Source organism: Equus przewalskii, chromosome 3 (genome assembly GCF_037783145.1).
Source record: "Equus przewalskii isolate Varuska chromosome 3, EquPr2, whole genome shotgun sequence".
NCBI lineage: Eukaryota > Metazoa > Chordata > Mammalia > Perissodactyla > Equidae > Equus > Equus przewalskii.
Window position 1 is genome coordinate 76334648 of NC_091833.1, and position 18145 is coordinate 76352792.

Consider the following 18145-nt stretch of genomic DNA (forward strand, 5'->3'; position numbering starts at 1 on the left):
GTAAGGAATATATATATATATATATATATATATATATATATATATATATATATATATATTTGATCTTCGTCCTTGCTTCTGGCACAGAGCTCCTAACATCCTTCAAATTTCCTATGTGATAAGGGCACAAAGGTGTCTCCTGTCATGTTAAGGAGGTGAGTTTGGGACCACAGATACGGATGAGGGCTGGTTGGCAGAGGAACCAACCTTGTGATTAGAGGGTTGGAACTTTCAGTCTTACCCCCAACCTCCAGGTTCAACCGCCAATGGCCAGTGATTTAATCAATCATGCCTATGTAATGAAGCCTCCATAAAAACCCAAAAGGATGGCATTCAGTGAGCTTCTAGGTTGCAGATTTGGGGAGAGTGGCCTGCTAAAGCTCCATGCCACTTCTCCATACCCTGCTCTGTGCAGCTCTTCCATCTGGCTGCTCCTGAGTTATATTTTTTATAGTAAACCAGTAATCTGGTAAGCAAAATGTTTCTCTGACTTCTGTGAGCCGCTCCAGCAAATTAATTGAACCCAAGGAGAGGGTCGTGGGAACCTTTGGTTTAAGTCAGCCGATCAGAAGCACAGGTGACTTGTGATTGGCATCTGAATGGGGGACAGTCTTCTGAGGAGACTGAGCCCTTAACCTGTGGGGTCTGAGGCTATCTTGAGGTGAAATGTATGACATCCAGGTAGTGTCCGAGAATTGCTTGGAGGTGTGGGAGATCTCCCCACTTCACACATACGTGTTGGAATTGTGATCAGAATCAGTAAAGACAAAAGCAGGTTTGCAGTGAAACTAACTGCTCACTTATCTCGTCCCTCATCCCCTAAAACTTGCGACATATTAATCAGCCCATGAAATATTCAAGTCCCCTCCTAACGCGAACTCTGTGGTGATGCCTGAGTGACTCCACTGGGTGGGGAAGTAACATCTTGATCAACAGAAAAACAGGAATGTTTCTCTTCCTTGGAAATGGAAGTAAAAATAAAATCTCCAGTGTCATAAAATCTCAGGTTTAGAGGGGACTCAGGCAGTTTTTTGATTCATTGTTCTTTTTTTATTTATTACTTTTTACAATTTATTTCTTCAGTGGAACCTTTTTCTCCTCTAAACGATATCCTTTGTGAAACCCAACGTATGAAAGAGGAAAAGGGGACGGGTCCCCCTAGTGGGGCTGCTGAGGGCAACAGGGCTCCGCGGAACGCAGTAGGACTCCGTGATTTTGGTCCAGTGCCCTCCTTCGATAGACCTGAGTACTAGGGTCCATGGCAGTCATGGGCCGTGCCCAAGGTCACCCAGCAGTTAGTACAGGGGCTGAAGTTTGAACCCAGGCCTTTTGACTTCCAGTCTGTGCTTTTCTTGTGTTGACTGTCTCGCCTACGCACAGGGGGTGGGTATCAGGGTAATCAGGCTCTGGAATTGAGCAGATCTGGGTTTGACCTTATGTGTCCTTAGAAAGGCTACTTCTCTAAGGAGAAGTAGCTACTTTTTTTCAGTTTCGAATCCATAAAGTGGAGATGATAACGGCACATGCCTTGTCAGGCTGCCATGAAGACACATGCCTCGTCAGGCTGCCGGGAAGATTAAGAGACCTTGGGTATCGGAACATTTAGAACAGCGCTCAGCATATAGTAACCACTCTACAAAAGTGAGCTGTTCTTACTATCTATGTCTATGAGAGTCATCCCCTTCTTATCCCTGAAGTAAAAGTTAGGCATTTTTAGAAAGAATCACTCTGGCACTGAATCCCTTACTATCTCAAAGGAAAAGGGCTCACTATAGTCCTGTTCTTTTGAAACCCAATAGAAGTTTACACTTGATGATCCAGAACCATACCAAACAGGGCTCTCAGTCACCCGGACTTTATATTGAGGAAAAAGAACCAAAACAAGTTTGAATTAGGAATTCAAGCACAAAAAAAAAAAGACAGATTCTGCTTAATTTTCTATACCCTTTAGAACTATAATGCTGTATAAAGCAAATTCATATTTATAATGAGCCCTGGGCATTGCAACCTCCCTAATCATCAAATAAAGATGCAGTTAGGATCTAACACAGGAAAGGAAACTGACGCATTTCAGAATTTTTTGTAAAACTGAAACGGAAAGTTTTGAATTAATCTTTAGTTAACCAGAAAATCAAAAAATATTCACTTTAAGCATTCTGCTCAACTGAGAAGCTTTACATACACGGGAACTAATTTAATGTTTCGGTTTTTTACTCAAGGGCAATAAAATATCTGAAAACCAAATTGCTGAGCTCTAAATGACTTCCATTGAAAGCTATTATGTAAAAGGGGATCCCAGAGCAAACCTTCCATCTGAACTTGCTCGGGAGGGTCATTAAAGCTACTGGACAGTTTTCTGCAAACAACTTTGACTGGTATTTATCACAAGGGTCAAAATACCTTTAAAGTATAATTGCCTAAATTTAAAATTGACTGAAATAATTTGAAAAGATAAACCTCTAGCCATATTTTTATTTCCTGAGAACTATAATTTGCATAGCACCTCCTGGAGTTATGGACCAGACTTCAAAAAGCTGATAACAGGGCCAGCCTGGCGCCATAGCAGTTAAGTGCACACTTCCACTTCGGCGGCCCGGGGTTCACCGGGTCGGATCCCAGGTGCGGACATGGCACCGCTTGGCAAGCCATGCTGTGGCAGGTGTCCCACATATAAAGTAGAGGAAGATGGGCATGGATGTTAGCTCAGGGCCAGTCTTCCTCAGCAAAAAGAGAAGGATTGGTGACGGATGTTAGCTCAAGGCTAATCTTCCTCAAAAAGAAAAAAAACCTATAACATAGTATGCGTAAAGGAATAACAGGTCTGGACTGTAGTTGGGGATCAAAACACAGAAAGCAGGATGTTAAAATGGGACTCCTGTCTGGTTTCAGCTGAAGTGCTCAACCACAGCTTGTAACAGATAATCATTGGCCCCCGCTCTCACATGCTGAAGTAACGTGCTAGGTGACCTGCTTGAGACTGGCCCAGGAGGTGGCCATCAGCCACCTCAAGGCCATAGAAAAATCAGGGTTGAGGCAGAAGATGCCAGAGTGGAGAATTTCTTTGGAAAAGACTGTGGAAGCATGATGTGTTCCCATGTCCTCTCCCCACACAGGAAGAAAGGAGCTTAAGCCAAGTGAGAAGGTCCTCAGATGACCTGAGTGTGTCTCCTGGAGTCTGTGGGGCACAGCCTTGAGGTTCTAGTCACACCTAGAAAAGTCTGAAGGTGAGGATGGTGGCTGCCAAGGGCCTGCCAGAAGATGGAGAAGAGGAGCTTGTGCTGGGAAGACTCTGGCCTCCAAGTTTCTTGAGTGCTGCGTGAGGTTCAGGCCACGTGGGCCACGTGGGCGAGAGAGAGGCAGCCTGGAGTGAGACTGAGGGACCCAGGGTGGCCTGGAAGAGGCACCAGTGCAGTAAGAGAACTGCAGGAGAAGGAGAAAGAGCCCAGGCGGCAGGTGAGGGGTCTAAGGGTGGCACAGAAGTGCCCTGCAGAAGAACCAGCACTCAACATCAGTGAGCCAAGAGCAGCAAGCGCCAATGCCTCACCTCTCTCCCTTCTTTACCCCAGCTCTGGGGCCTGTTTCCAGGCTGGGAGGAAGGGGAGACGTCGACCATGCCTGCATCCCCACTGGAGGCATTTCAGCCCCAAGTGAGCCAAATTAGAAGGGAGACACTTTAATCTGAAATAGAGCTTGGAGTTTTGATTATGGCACTGAAGGTGATATATTAATTACTAACATGAGACTGTCATTACTCTAAGTGCCTAAGGACTTTTTATTTTCAAAAAGTAACTGAAAATATAGAAAGAACTCCTACAACTCAACAACAAGAAACCAAATAACCCAATTAAAAACTGGGCAAAGAACTTGAATAGATATTTCTGCCAAGAAGACATACAAATGACCAAGCATGTGATAAGATGCTCGACATCATTAATCATTGGGGAAATGCAAATCAAAACCACAATGAGATATCACCTCATACCCATTAGGGATGGCTAGTATCAAAAAAACAGAAAATAACATTTGTTGGTTTGGATGTGGAAATATTGGAATCCTGTGTGTGGCTGATGGGAATGTAAAATGGTACAGCTTCTGTGGAAAACAGTAGGGTGGTGTGGTTCTTCAAAAAAATTAAAAGCAGAACTACCATAAGACCCAGCAACTCCGCTTCTGGGTATTCATTCAAAAGAATTGAAATAGGATCTCAAAGAGATAGGTGTACACCTGTGTACACAGCAGCACTATTCACAGTAGCAAAAAGGTGGAAGCAACCTAAGCGTCCATCAACAGACGAATGGATGAACAAAATGTGGTACATACGTAAAGGGAATATTATTCAGTCTTAAAAAGGAAGGAAATCTTGTCACATGCGACAGCATGGATGAACCTTGAGGACTTTATAATTAAGTAAAATAAGCCAGTCACAAAAAGACAAATACTGTGTGACTCCACTTACATGAAGTATCTAGAGTAGTCGAATTCATAGAAACAGAAAGTAGAGTGATGGTTGCCAGGGGCTGGGGGAGGGGACTATGGAAGTTGTTTAAGGAGTACAGAGTTTCAGTTTTGCAAGATGAAAAAGTTCTGGACATTGGTTGTGCAACAATGTGAATGCACTTAACCCTACTGAATTTTACACTCAGAAATGGTTAAAATGGTAAGTTTTATGTTAAGCATTTTTATCACAATAAAAACTTTTATTTATTTATTTATTTTTCCTTTTTCTCCCCAAAGCCCCCCAGTACATATTTGTATATTCTTCCTTGTGGGTCCTTCTACTTGTGGCATGTGGGATGCTGCCTCAGCGTGGCTTGATGAGCAGTGTCATGTCCACGCCCAGGATTCGAACCAACGAAACACTGGGCCGCCTGCAGCGGAGCGCGTGAACTTAACCACTCGGCCACAGGGCCAGCCCCAATAAAAACTTTTTTTAAGTGACTGAAGAACTATGCCCAAGATTTTACCCAAGAGATGGGGGGAAAATGAGAGTCACAGATCAGGTTTAAAGGAACAGCGAGAAGAGAAATAAAATAGGTTTTGCTAAATCCTATGGAGTTTTTGAACAATGTTTTTTTGAGCAAATATATGACTAAGGTCATTCAGTCCAAGAAGCAACATACGGACACTTATGTGAAAGTATTCTTTAAAGGCTTACAGCATTTTACAAATGCCAGGCAAGAATTACTGGAGGCAGTCCTGCCGTAAGGGGAAGACCGTTTAACGTGAGAAAGAACGCCTCCTCGTCCTGGCTTCACCACTGTGGGGGGGAGGCAAGTCACCTACCTTTTCAGATGTTGGTGCCCTCATCTGTAAAATGGAGCCGAGATCATCATCTATACATGTGCTCCGAGCACTGAATGAGACAGTGTCAATTAAAGCACTTTGTAAATGGTTAAGTAGAAAGGATGACTGCTGTTGAAATTATCCTCAAAACAGGAAAAAACATCATTTCAGTCACGGTTTGGAATGACAGAGATGTTCTTTGTTAATTACATGACCTTTTTAGTCAGGGGAGTTCAAAATAATCTAATTACAAATTTATTTGGCTACAATTTAAAGTTATTCCCTCTCATTTTAAACTCGGTGGACAGGGAGAACCACAGCCCACTCAAGTTCCCTCCTTCAGGTTCTGGGGAGATGAGCAAGTGCCCCCTGGAATTACAGGGTTCTAATAACTGCTCCCTAAGGTCAGTTCTTGGAGAAAGGGGCACCGAACATCTCTTCTACCCACCATAAGGAGGTGGGCATTTCAGAATGAGATGGCATCTGATGATATCTGTAATCCAAGTGTTAGAGGACAAACACGGGAGGCTTATTGTCGCTATTTTCATTCCTACCAGGCTGGGTTCTCCCAGTGGCTGGGCCTGCACATTGGTCCTGGCTGGCCTCAGCCTCGGGAATGCAGACTCCTTTCTATAGCAGTGGTCTCCAAAAAAAACGGTGTGTGTGCCCTACGGGAGGTGCAAGAATTCACTGGGGATGAAAGAAGATTAGAATTTCTATTTCTATATTTTTAAATCTAAAAATAAAAAAAAAATCAAGCTTTTCTAATATTTAACACTCAGACTGGCCCTGACAACCTCCCTCAGCCCCTGCATCAGGCTATGTATCACAAACGGTGTTTCAAGACGCCCGAGGGAAGCTGGGAGCACTGTGATGTGATGCGATGCGATGCGGGGAGAGAACCAGCAATCTGGTCCTCACTTGTTTTGCTTTTAGCATATTGTGAGGTTCTGCAGTTAGATGACTTATGGAGCATCATATCTCCTGAGAACTAAATGATCCCTTATGAAATGGACAAATGTGTAAATTCCTGCAAACTATAGACTTGATATGTTACTAATAACGCAAGCCTAAGAACAGAGCAGACCTGACAAGCTCTTTGTCTGCCACTTTACGAAGACGTCGGATCTGACAAGAAGCTGCCCAAAGAAAATAAAACGTAGCATCGTGATTTGCAATGTGGATTGACATCCACTATTGTTTCAGTGAACTTCTCACTCTAAGGGTATATGGTGCTCCCAGGGTTTTAGCTAATGGTAGTACCACATGTACACAGCTAACAAATAAATTGGAGGTCCAGGCTGAACACTTTTATTCTTTCTTCTTTCTTTTTTTTTTTGAGGAAGATTAGCCTGAGCTAACATCTGCTGCCAATCCTCCTCTTTTTGCTGAGAAAGACTGGCCCTGAGCTAACATCCATGCCCATCTTCCTCTACTTTATATGTAGGATGCCTACCACAGCATGGCTTGCCAAGCAGTGCCATGTCTGCACCCGCGATCCGAACTGGTGAACCCCGGGCCACCGAAGCAGAACATGCGCACTTAACCGCTGCACCACAGGGCCGGCCCCTGAACACTTTTATTCTGATGGGGTGTTCCATCAAATAAATTTGGTCAGCCCTGGCCTAGAGTCCAGACAGGAAAATCCCAATGGTCTTTAGGCAGCAACCACCCATAAGGCACAACGTCCTTGTTTTCATGCTTCTTTCCTACCAAATGAAAACTCAACTGGTAGAGTCTGACAGCCCAGAATCTGGACAGTGAGGAAGAAAACAGGGGCAGTGATAGTCTTTGGTAGAAAATCCTAAGGCTTAAAGGGACATCTCTATGAGAAAGAAGTAGAGTGGGAACATTATTTCTTTGGGGAGAAGATACGGAGTGATAGAGCAGGCCAGGCTGTGAGAGGGACTCTGACAATACCTTGAAAGCTAACAACACAAAAGCTAACATCAAAACTGAAAATGAGGTTTCTGGTTCCAGATGGTGACATGGGACTCCCCTCCTCCCCAGACATACTGAGTCTACAGCTACATATGAACCAATTTCTCTGAAAGAAATCCAGAAACCAGCTGATTGACTCCTACACATCGGACCAAGAGAAAAAAAACCACATCAAAACGGGTAGGAGCGGCTGAGGCACAATCTTACCATAAACCCCACCCCCGGCGCGGCAACCCACAACCAGGAGGGAGCACATGACTCCCAGCTTCTCCCCGAAGAGGGAAGGGTCTGGACCCTACATCTGGCACCTCAACTTTTAAGACGTCCAGCTGAGAGATGGACCCCCAAAACACCTAGCTCTGAAAGACAATGAGGCTTGCGACCATGAGACCCACAAGGCTACAGGGAACTGAGACAGTTCTTAACCAGCTTGTGGGGGCTCCCATGGCTTTCCCCCCAGGGCCCAGCACAGAGGTACAAAACAAAACTGAATATGGGCTTCTTATCAGCAGGACAAACAGAAATCACTGGGGAGAAATGGTCTGGAAACAGCTGATCAATATGCCAGTCCTTTTGGTTAAAAGGATGAGCAGGGCGGGGCTCGCCCCGTGGCCGAGTGGTTAAGTTTGCGCGCTCCGCTGCAGGCGGCCCAGTGTTTCGTTGGTTCGAATCCTGGGCGCGGACATGGCACTGCTCATCGGGCCGCGCTGGGGCAGCGTCCCATGCCACAACTAGAAGGACCCACAATGAAGAATATACAACTGTGTACCAGGGGGCTTTGGGGAGAAAGAGGAATAAATAAATATATTAAAAAAAAAAAAAAGGATGAGCAGGGTGCAGGCCCCATGGCCGAGTGGCTAAGTTCTCACGCTCCGCTTTGGTGGCCCGGGGTTTCACTGGCCCAGATCCTGGGCGCCAACATGGCACCGCTCATCAGGCCATGCTGAGGTGGCATCCCACACGCCACAACCAGAAGGACTCACAACTAAAAATACACAACTGTGTACCGGGGGGCTTTGGGAGAAAACGGAAAAATAAAATCTTTAAAAAAAAGAAAAAGTCTATTCAAAAGGACGAGCAGGTTTCCTTAAGGCAAGTAACCAAACCAACACTCCTCAGGAAACAGCCCCTTTCTCTGCAAAAATCACCCCAAACCTAAACAATTAAACCAAAGAGAAAAAAAGACCCCTCTCTAAAAAACCTCAGGGGAGAATTTCTCTGAGAAATGTGAGTAACTTCCTGGCCTATGACCCACACCTGACCTCTTACCCTGTAAAACAGAAAAGAAAAAGTATTTGATGAAGGTTCTCAGGGGCCCCAAAGCCACTGCAGTGATCCCTGAGCAGCCCCAAACCTCAGGTATGTAGAAACATGAGGGTCAGCCAGGAGCAGGGGTCCCTCCCAAATTTCTTTATAGGAGGGCTCTGCAATGGCAAGCTGGCAGGGCAGGATACATCTGCAGAGTATTTTGCATAAAACAGAGTCAAAGTCAATCACCCACACGGAGGCTCCTGAGGCCCATGGAGCTGTCAAAGCCCCCAACCTCCCCGCTTGGCACTGCTACTGCCCAGAGATAGAACAGTCACTGGTCTAGGAAACTCCAGTCTTTACTCTCATTGCACAGCCCCCTCATAATGATTAATGATCAATGAAATCTTCATTAATTAGGACTGTATTTCAATTTCCATCGTCAACTGAAAGTGCGTTTGTCTTAAGTGTCAGCACCTTTAACTTATTACTCGTGTACATAAGTATTTTGATGGATATGAGCTACAAACACATAGCAGAGTCAGCCTGCATTTCCAAAATTTAAAGGAGGGCTGCAAAGGTAAAGAGCCTCACTGTGACTGAGGAGGGAGGGCCCTTCAGGAATAGCAAAACTGGCCTCTAAGTAAGGGAAAAGCGCTCTCACACCAGCCCTGATGGCTCCTTCCAGCTTCAGGCAGTTCTGGCTTTAGCTGTGACACAGACAATGAGCTGGACAGAGGCAGTTTGCCGACCTGCAGCTACGTACCTTTCCTGCCGGCCTCGGGGGTCTGGGAAGGCTTCTCTTGCCTGGTGGCACAGGGAGCCGGGGAGGCGAACCTTCTCTCTGTTTCCACCTCTTCCTCCTTATCCCGCTTCTGTGCCTTCCTTTCCAGGGGTGGTGTCCAGGGCGGCCGGGGGGCACCGCTCTCCTGGCCCTCCTTGCACGGCTCGGTGGGCTCCGGGTCGGGCTTCCCAGCCCGGCGAGCCAGCAGCTCTACCAGGTAGGGCCTGCTCAGTTTGGGGAGTGGGGAGGACGGCGGGGTCTGACTGGCGGGCTTGGGAGCCAGGGCTGGCTTCTGCACCAAGGGCATCCTGTTCGCTGCCTTGTCCTGCTCTGGAGCCAGAGTCTGGCTGCTCGCCAGTGGGGGCCTGGGCTGGGCTGCAGGAGCAGAGTGGCTGGAGGGGCTCTCAGCAGGGTCCTTCCAGGTGGACAGGGCTTGCTTCCTCTCTGCAGGGAGTGAAAGGCCACGCCTGAGGGCCACACCGTCTGTCTCTTTCTCTCCGTTTGTGCTTCCCGGTGCAGGCGGCCCCCCTTCGATACTGTCCCCTGTGCTGCTGTGCCTTTTCTTCTTCTTCTGTTCTGCCTGCTGGTCACAGTGGAAGCGCAAGGAGTAGTTGGTCCTTCTCAACTTTATCCCAAAAGGGGAGGCTTTTTCCTCTCCACCTGGCATCACGGGGTCTGGCTTTCCTATACCACTTGTGGTCTCGCTGTCCAAAGTGGTCACGGGCTCTGCATTGGCCACAGCTTTCTGCGGAGGGTAAGGAAGGCTTGGAACAAGGAAAGATGGAAGGTCTTTGGCAAATTTGCATCCCTCTGTGGTGTCCGTTGGCTCCCGGTGCACCGTCAGTTTCTCTGCACCCTTCCGGTGCTTGTGAGGATCAGCAGCCAGGGGCTGGGGTGCTGTCTCTTCGCTGGGACCTAGCACAGGTCTTTTTCTAATGCTTTCTGCTTCTGTGTTCTGTTTGGAGGCCTCTGTGCCACCATCAGAGAATTTCTGCCAGGCAGGCATAATAGAGAACTTTGCGTTTACTGGCAGGGTCTTCCGGAGGTTCCCTCGGGAATCACTTCGGCCCCTCGGACTGTGCCCATCCCTGGGACGCCCTTGATCTCTCTCGCTGCGCTGGTCACTGTCTGCATTCCTCAGGATTCTGGACCGAATGGACGCCCATTCAGCCAGTGCGGCCACACTGCTCGGGGACTCCTGGGGAGGCTTGGCCTTCCCGCTGCCTGCCCGGGGATCGACGGGGGCTCGGGGTGGGTTCTCCACGGCGGGGACATCCAGATGCTTCTTTTCTTCTGACAAGCCCAGGAGAGACTTGCACGCTGTGTCCTTGATCTGGCTCAGGTTGACAGCTGGGCCGCAGAGCTGTGCTCCTGTGACCAGGATGGCGGTGTGGGGGATGCTCAGGGACGAGGGCAGGGCATGGGAGGCCGGGCTGGCTTTGGGGGCCTTTGGCTCATGGGGAGCAGAGGCAAGTCCTGCATCTTTCACGGGCGTCACTGGGCTCAGATTGACTTTGGGGAAGAGAATTTGTTTCCCTCCTGATGATACCTGGAAGGTGTAGGGTCTGGGCATGGTCTGCCTCTCATCTACTTCCTGCCACCTGAGCTCCTCCACTTTTCTCTCTTTTTCTGGAGCGGCAGCTTCTTTCATCTCCACTGGAGCCAGCTTCTCTTCCCCTTGCGCCTCTTGTTTCCGGGGATGTTGCACTTTAGTTTCTTCTCTCTTTTCCTGACGTACACGATCATCTCCGTGAACATCCTCCTGCTTTCCCTGCTGCTCTCCTGATGGCTCAGCCTCGCGGCTCTGCTTCTCACAAACGCTTGGTTCCTCAGAGTTTTCTCTTTGCTTCTCAGGTTTCAGGTGTTCTCGTTCTTCTGGTTTCTCTGCAAAGTCAGTCTGAAGTGGGCTCCTCAAGCCACTTTTGTCAGCTAGCTCCGGCTGACTCTCATCTTCCACTCTCAGTCCTTCTTGATGCTTCTTTTCTGCTTCCTGTAGCTTCTGTGCCTCCACTTCCTCCTGCTTTTTCAGCAATTCCTTTCTCTTTGCCTCCTTCTCCTCTTGCCATCTCTGCTCCTCCAGCTCCTCCTGCCTTCTGAGCTCCTTCATTCGTTTTTCTTCTTCCTCCCGCCATCTCTGCTCCTCCAGCTCCTCCTGCCTTCTGAGCTCCTTCATTCGTTTTTCTTCCTCCTCCCGCCGTCTCTGCTCCTCCAGCTCCTCCTGCCTTCTGAGCTCCTCCAGCCTCCTCTCCTCCTCCTGCAGCCACTGCTTCTGGGCCTCTCGCCGTCTCTGCTGCTCCAGCTCCTCCTGCCTTCTGAGCTCCTTCATTCGTTTCTCTTCCTCCTCCCGCCATGTCTGCTCCTCCAGCTCCTCCTGCCTTCTGAGCTCCTCCAGCCTTCTCTCCTCCTCCTGCAGCCACTGCTTCTCGGCCTCGCACCGTCTCTGCTCCTCCAGCTCCTCCAGTCTTCTGAGCTCCTTCAACTCTCTTTCCTCTTCTTCCTGCCGCTGCTTTTCGGCTTCCTGCCTGCTCTGTGCCTCCAGCTCCTCCTGCTGAGTGAGGCCCTCCAGTCGCTGGACCTCTTCCTCCAGACGCTTCTGCTCTTCGGCCTCCAGGTGCCTTCTTTCCTCTTGCTCCCCCTGCTCTTGGCCTTGGCAACCTTGCCTTTCCAGTCTCTGCCTCTCCTCTTCCTGCTGCCTCTTTTCTGCCGCCAGCTGTAGTTCTCTCTCTTCTCCCTCCTCTTCCTCTCCTTCCTCCTCCAAGAGCTCTTGCCTTCTGTTCTCTTCCCAAAGCCTCCTCTCCAAGGCCTGGAGCCTCTGCTCCTCCAGCCGTCTCCTCTCGGCTGCTTCCTCCTTTTGCCGCTTGCACTTGGCCTCAAGTTCTCGCCAGTATTCTTCTTGACGTCTCTTCTCTTCTTCAGGTTCCAGCAGCTCTGGCTCCTCTTCATGCAAAATTAGCTTGTCTTCCACAGGGTGTCCATTCTGGTCCAGGGACAGTGGGTGCAGAAGGCCATCTTGCTCACTTGGTCGATCCTAACATTGGTAAGGGAAACAGAATTAGTCCTTTCTTTTTGCACAGGTAACCATTCTCATCCTGTTCACAATGGAGGTGGCCCTCTTAACCTCAGAAAGAAAGGGCAGCTGTTCTAAGTACAGAGATAGGAAAACCTGGGCATCTGTCACCCCAAGAGTAAGCTGTGCGGGTGGAAGAAGGAACTTCATCTCCATCTTTACTCTCTAGCCCCTTTATTTCATTCTCAAATTCCTTTTTCTTAATATGAATGAATAATCGTAGGAGAACCTATAGTCCAGCATCAGAAAGATGAGGAAAAAAATGAGATTTACACTTCCTCAATGTGCCCTGAAACTTGTGACTTTGAAGTCCATCCTAATCAAACTGAACCTCTGGCTAACCCATGGCGGAGGAAAGCTGGGCCACCTTTCTGCGGCAAAGGAAACGCTAAGTGTCTGGAGCCCTCAAAGGCAGACCTCTCTCGCATGGGTCTATCAGCCTCCTGGAGGCCAACATGTCAGAAAGGGCGATGAACACTAAAAGGACCTGCTTCCCCTCGACAACCACCCTACATGGTAGAGTGAGCATTCAGCAAGCAAGGGCATCTGCCTGGTCACAGGCTCTACCTACCCTGGCAAGTCGCCTGTGCTTCTTTGACACCCTCTGGTTTTTTGGCTTAACGGCCAGTTTGTGCTTGGCGGCACTGTTGTCCAGGCGAGCTATGGCCAGGGGGATGGCATCTAGGTTGACACTCTCGATGGTGCCAGCAGAAGAGAAGTGTCTTTTTGGCCGAGACGGTTTAACTGGAACAACCTAGAGTGGAGATGGAAATAGAAAGTCAGTCCAGGTCAGAAAACAACCTGCAAGGAATCCCGGAACGGTGGCACGGTTGGAGCCTGCGCCTTGCCCAGCCTGGCCCAGGGAAGGCTGGCGAGCAGAGGGGCCCACTGGTACCTTGAAACGAGCACTGCTTTTGGAATCAAAACACAGAATGTTGACTATTTGTTCAGCCAATGATATTTGCATTCACTTGTAAAGATCATTTAGCCTTTCAGGGACTAATTTACCTACTCTGCATAATATGGGGGTTAGATTAGATGAGAGGTTGACAAACATAGCCAGGGGGTCAAATCCAGCCAGTTTTGGTAAATAAAGTTTTGCTGGCACACAGCCACGCCCCTTGTCCATTGTCCTTAGCTGTTTTTATGCTACAAAGGAAGAGCAGAACAAAGGAGAGTCTTAGCTGCAAGCTTATGGCCACAAGGCCTACAATAAGTAGCAGTTTTCTGAGCTCTGGACTAGTTCATGTCTATGCTAAGAACTCCATGCCTCTAAGAGCCTTCCCTACCTCAGACACAGGCATACAGATCTCAGCCTCCTACCTCAGTCCCTTCAAGGCAGGAAATGTGTCTTTTTGATCTTCATATCTGTCCCTTTTATGCCCAAGTAGCAAATCTCATCTGGTAAATGCTCCATAAATATTTGTTGAAGGAACAATAAAGAATAGCATCTATGTCCAGATTGAGTACTGAGATTTCTAACCTGCACAAATGGTTTAGCACCATCACTCCAAGTCACAGAGCACTGAGTGCACTGAGAAGCTAAAGGGAGGCCGTGGTGAACAAACGAAGGGCAGAAAGGTGCCACAAGGGAAAGGGCGACTCCTCAAAGAATGAACCGCAGCAACGCCTGCATTTCCGTTATACAGGTGCGGTCACTTACAGACCACAACCTCAGACGAACACGAATTTAGAAAGGTCAGAGGGGCCACGGCTCTGCCTGAACCGAGAGGCCACAATGAATCAAATGGTAAGAAGCCACGCCTGTTAACTACAGACAATTTACAGGCAAGCAGCCAGGCAACGGCTCCTGGCCAAACGTGCGGCAGAGGGCGCTCACAGGCCTCTCTGCCTGTGCCAGGCGCTCTCAGACATGGGGACAGCATGAGACAGGCCAGGGTTCATCTGTCTGACTGTGTTCATGCTTAAATGCACAGACAGTGGGGTTTAGCTGACGGCTTTGCTTTTTGCAGTTACCTTCCATATTTATGCACAAAAGATAAAGGACCAAGCCAACTCCAAGAGCAAAATGGACGCTCAGTAAATATTAATTTATAACAGGAAGCACGAAAGTAAGGAAAAATAACTCTAGCCTTTGGTCTCTAGCTTTCATTTATTTATGGTTTTCTTTAGAATGGGCATCAAATTCCGAACTATCGTTGAAGAGAGATGAATTAAACATTTCCATCCCTAACAGATGCATGAGTAAAAGGAGTTCGAGCCCAATGTGATAGACTGAAGTCACAGATATGCACCTGAAGCTGAGATTTAAATGCAATATTTTGTTTCTAGTTATTCCAGGTGGGCTTCTTCACTGTCTGTGCAGTGACACTGTCTAGAGCCAGCTCCTTCAGAAGCCTTGGGGATAGACCCTGCTCACTGTACTGTCTGCCAGACCCAGGAGGTCACCTGGACCCCTGTGCAGGTGAAAAGTCCTCATGGGAGCAGGGCAGCCTCTACAGAAGAGGGGCACGCAGTCCTGACAGGCCTCCCCAGACTCCTGCAAGTAAAGTCGCAGGTCTCAAAGGAATGCCAAACAGTTAAAAAACAAAAATAACTACAAGTAGCGAAATGCTAAGGTCTTTTTTTTTTTTTTGGCATCTCTAAATAGAAAGAAACTCTTCCTTACAGACTTGGGTACGCTCAAGTATTCTGGAATGTCTTTTTCGATGGCTTAAAGTGTCTTGGAATGATACATTTAGGAAAACTATCAACATCTAAGACTCCGAAAACATGCATGCTGGGAGTGTGGCTATTTTTCAGAGTAGGGTGCAGTTCCAGCAGTTGCGTCGCCATGGAAACAGATGCCACAACATCTACCACTGGCCACATTTTGAAGATGTTTAAAGTAATGGATGAACACAGCATTTATGAACAGAAAAATGAGGCAGCAGATCCCCAAAAATAAATAAATAAATAAAGGAAAAATGGAAGTTAACGTAAAGAAGCTAAATGTATAAGTTCAAATTGTATTACCTTCTCTTCCATCTCACTTCGGGCTCCAGGCAGATTCAGAGGACTCAGAGAACTTGGCGTAGCACTGGACTGGAACAGTAAAGAGAGCACTCAAGTCAAACACCAGAACAGGAAGTTCTGGGCAGACAACCAGACACTGTCTGTGCCTGCGAAGGGGCGCCACCTCCTCCACACAGGGGCGCAGCTGGCATCAAAGGGCCACAGGAGTCACCCTGGAGATTTTGCTAATGTCCAGACTCCACAAGGGCTCCTGAGACACAGAGTGTGCACTTCCCTTTTCCCTGAGTTCAAGACATTTCCCAGGTAGGGGGCTCCAACTTCAGTCCTTGATGTACTCCCCCCCGCTGACAGAATTTAGGGGCCGCCCAACAGCCACCCTACCTGGGAAGCAGGGCTGTGTTACACACGGCCTCCACCCTCAGAGCTCTTGGCTCTGCAGGCTGCCCTCCCCATCTTCACCTGCCAGACCTCTTCTCTAATGGAGAAAAGACAGCTCACTAAGGCACACGCACAGGGCTGGGCTGAGAAGCTGAATGACCAGAGGAGGCGAAAAAACTCAGGAAGGAAGGAAGAGGAGGAAAAAGGATGAAGATTCACAGCCTGGCCACCTCGCCTGTCTTGGGAACACCCACACCACGTCATCCGCACCGTTCTAATATCTTCTATCTTGTGTTGTCAATAGTTGCAAAAGGGTCTCATCGTCCCTTCCAGAGCAATACTGTCAGCTTGCCCTACCTCAGTCCATTTTCTGCACCACACTTAGAAGCATCTTTAGAAAACACAAATCAAATTATGTCACTGCTCTGCTTCAAATTACTCAGAGGCTTCCTATTACTTTCAGGATAGAGTTCACTCTTTTCCCGTGGCCTACACCATCTGGCCTCCACACCACGCTTTACCCACACTGCACCCTCCACCAGGCTCCAGCCGTCCACACTGGCCTGCTTTCTGCTCCTCTTTCAGGACAAGCTCAGCTCCATCTCTGGGCCTCTGTACTTGCTCTTCCCTCTGCCTAGAACACGGCCTCCTCTGCAGGTCTGCTCACGGCTGCTCTGACCTCCTTACCTAAAGAAGTAACCTCTCCCCTACCAAGTTCCTCGTTTTTCTATCATCCTGTTTTATTTTCTGTGCAGCTTGATCCAGAATTACATTTCTCTATTTGTGGGCTTCTCTGCCATCTTCCTCTCCTGTCATTAGAATGTAAACTACACGGGGGCAGTGCCTTGTCTAATCTCACACCCACAGCTGGGACAGCACCTGCTGAACAAACGATCCTCCTTCTCCCCCAGGCCACGGAGTCTTGCACTTATTGGATCATCAGTAACAGGCAAGACATTTGCTTCAGGCCGGAGGAAATCCCTGCATCAAGGCTCATGGCCGTTGCTGCTGCCTAGCACTGGAGAGGTTGCAGAGAGCATTTCTGGACCTAGCGGGAGGGATACACCCCATCCCTGCTTCACCCACCACCAGTGGGCACCGGAGTCAGCAGGGCCAGGGCCAGGCAGAGAGGGGTAACGGGGCGGGGGGGAGGGGGGAGGACACCGTCCTTTTCTTTCCTTCCTCACTTTGTTCTGCAAGCTGCTTATCTTTCTTACTACTCTTATGACATATTAGCTGATAACCATCATGACTTCTTGTGGGAGCATGCCCGTCTTAATAACACCCAGCGTAATTTCAGGCACTTTGACAGGCAGAGCACAGAGAATGCTTTCTTTTAAGACTGGAAGACTCAGTGCCTCACCTCGAGCACTCCTTCCTCTCGCTGAGGAAGGACCTAGGCTCCTTTGCCGTAAGAGCCTGAGGGCGCCCCTTCTGCTGCTGGAAGGACTCAGTTTCAGGATACGCTCACGGTGTTTCTTTCTTTCTTTTTTTGTCTTTAATGGTGTTTCTTTCAAAGTATCAAAAGACCAAATTTAGGACAGGGCTGGACCAATGTGACTTTCTTTCTAGACTATGGAGACTTCAAGCTGGTCTGTTGGATATGTTCTGTCTCGTCGAGCACCTACTTCATTCTTTCCTCATTTCCCTCTAAATTAGTCCAATTTGACAAACAATGATTTGGTGCTACTAAGTAAGCACTAGCTAAGTCCTAGGGACACAGAGATGTGTAGGATCCAGTTTGTTCTCAAGGAACTGAACCTTTAGAGATGGAAAGAAAAGAGTTACGTGGACACAGGTACAGGTGGGGTACAGATGTGTAAGAAGCACTAAGGACACCCAGTGAAGGCCTGGAGGAGAGTATAGCTTGGGGGCGAGACCAGGTAAGCTGCCCAGAAAAGGTGGGCCAACCTGATTCTCAAAGAATAAGTGGAAAACACTGGGACAAGCACTTGCAAAGGCCATGTCTCCTCTTCATTCCCCTCCTCCAAGTTGGTCCCACTGCAGGTCAAGGCACCGGCCCAGGAAGTGCTCTCCAGACCTGGGCTACTCATTATTCCCCGCCCCGCAGACCTCAGGGTTACTGGACGCCCCATCTACTGCCCAACATCCACCCCGGGGTTATTACCAATCAAGTCATTCCCCGAAGGAGCCTTACTTTGTTCTCAGTGTCTGAGAGGACGATGTCCTGCTGAGTCACAATTTCCATGGGACTGGTCAGGAACAGATCCTCTTCTAAGCTAGCCTCCCCACTGTCTGCCTTCTTCATGGGAACGGCCTTGGGTGGTGGCTGCCCAAACTTGATATTCTTGCCCAACTGTCGCTGGAGAGAAACAAAAGAAAGATGTTCTGAAGCAGCGAAGCAGTTCACAGTAACCAGAACCAGGCTCCTCAGCATATCTAACAGGCACTGAGGCATATTCTGTACACAACTGGTTTCTAGACTAATCACCATGCCAGTAAACCAC

The 18145-nt window shown here is 48.4% G+C and overlaps 1 protein-coding gene across 20 annotated transcripts in view; it reads right to left on the bottom strand.

Moving 5' to 3' along the window:
- The window catches only part of CRACD (capping protein inhibiting regulator of actin dynamics), a 308280-nt gene that overhangs the window by 52144 nt on the left and 237991 nt on the right, over positions 1-18145 (bottom strand). For 19 of the 20 annotated variants that reach the window (XR_011538724.1, XR_011538726.1, XR_011538725.1 and 16 more), the window contains 4 exons: positions 17836-18000; positions 15300-15368; positions 12895-13077; positions 9239-12284 (listed from right to left, as the gene is read on the bottom strand). Coding sequence is in view for 17 of the 20 variants with exons in the window: in XM_070614792.1 (XP_070470893.1) it covers positions 9239-12284; positions 12895-13077; positions 15300-15368; positions 17836-18000 (3463 nt within the window). In the remaining 3 variants the exon portion in view is untranslated. Of the gene's footprint in view, positions 1-9238; positions 12285-12894; positions 13078-15299; positions 15369-16364; positions 16498-17835; positions 18001-18145 lie in introns of those variants that run through there. The other variant, XM_070614793.1, reaches the window with a different exon arrangement.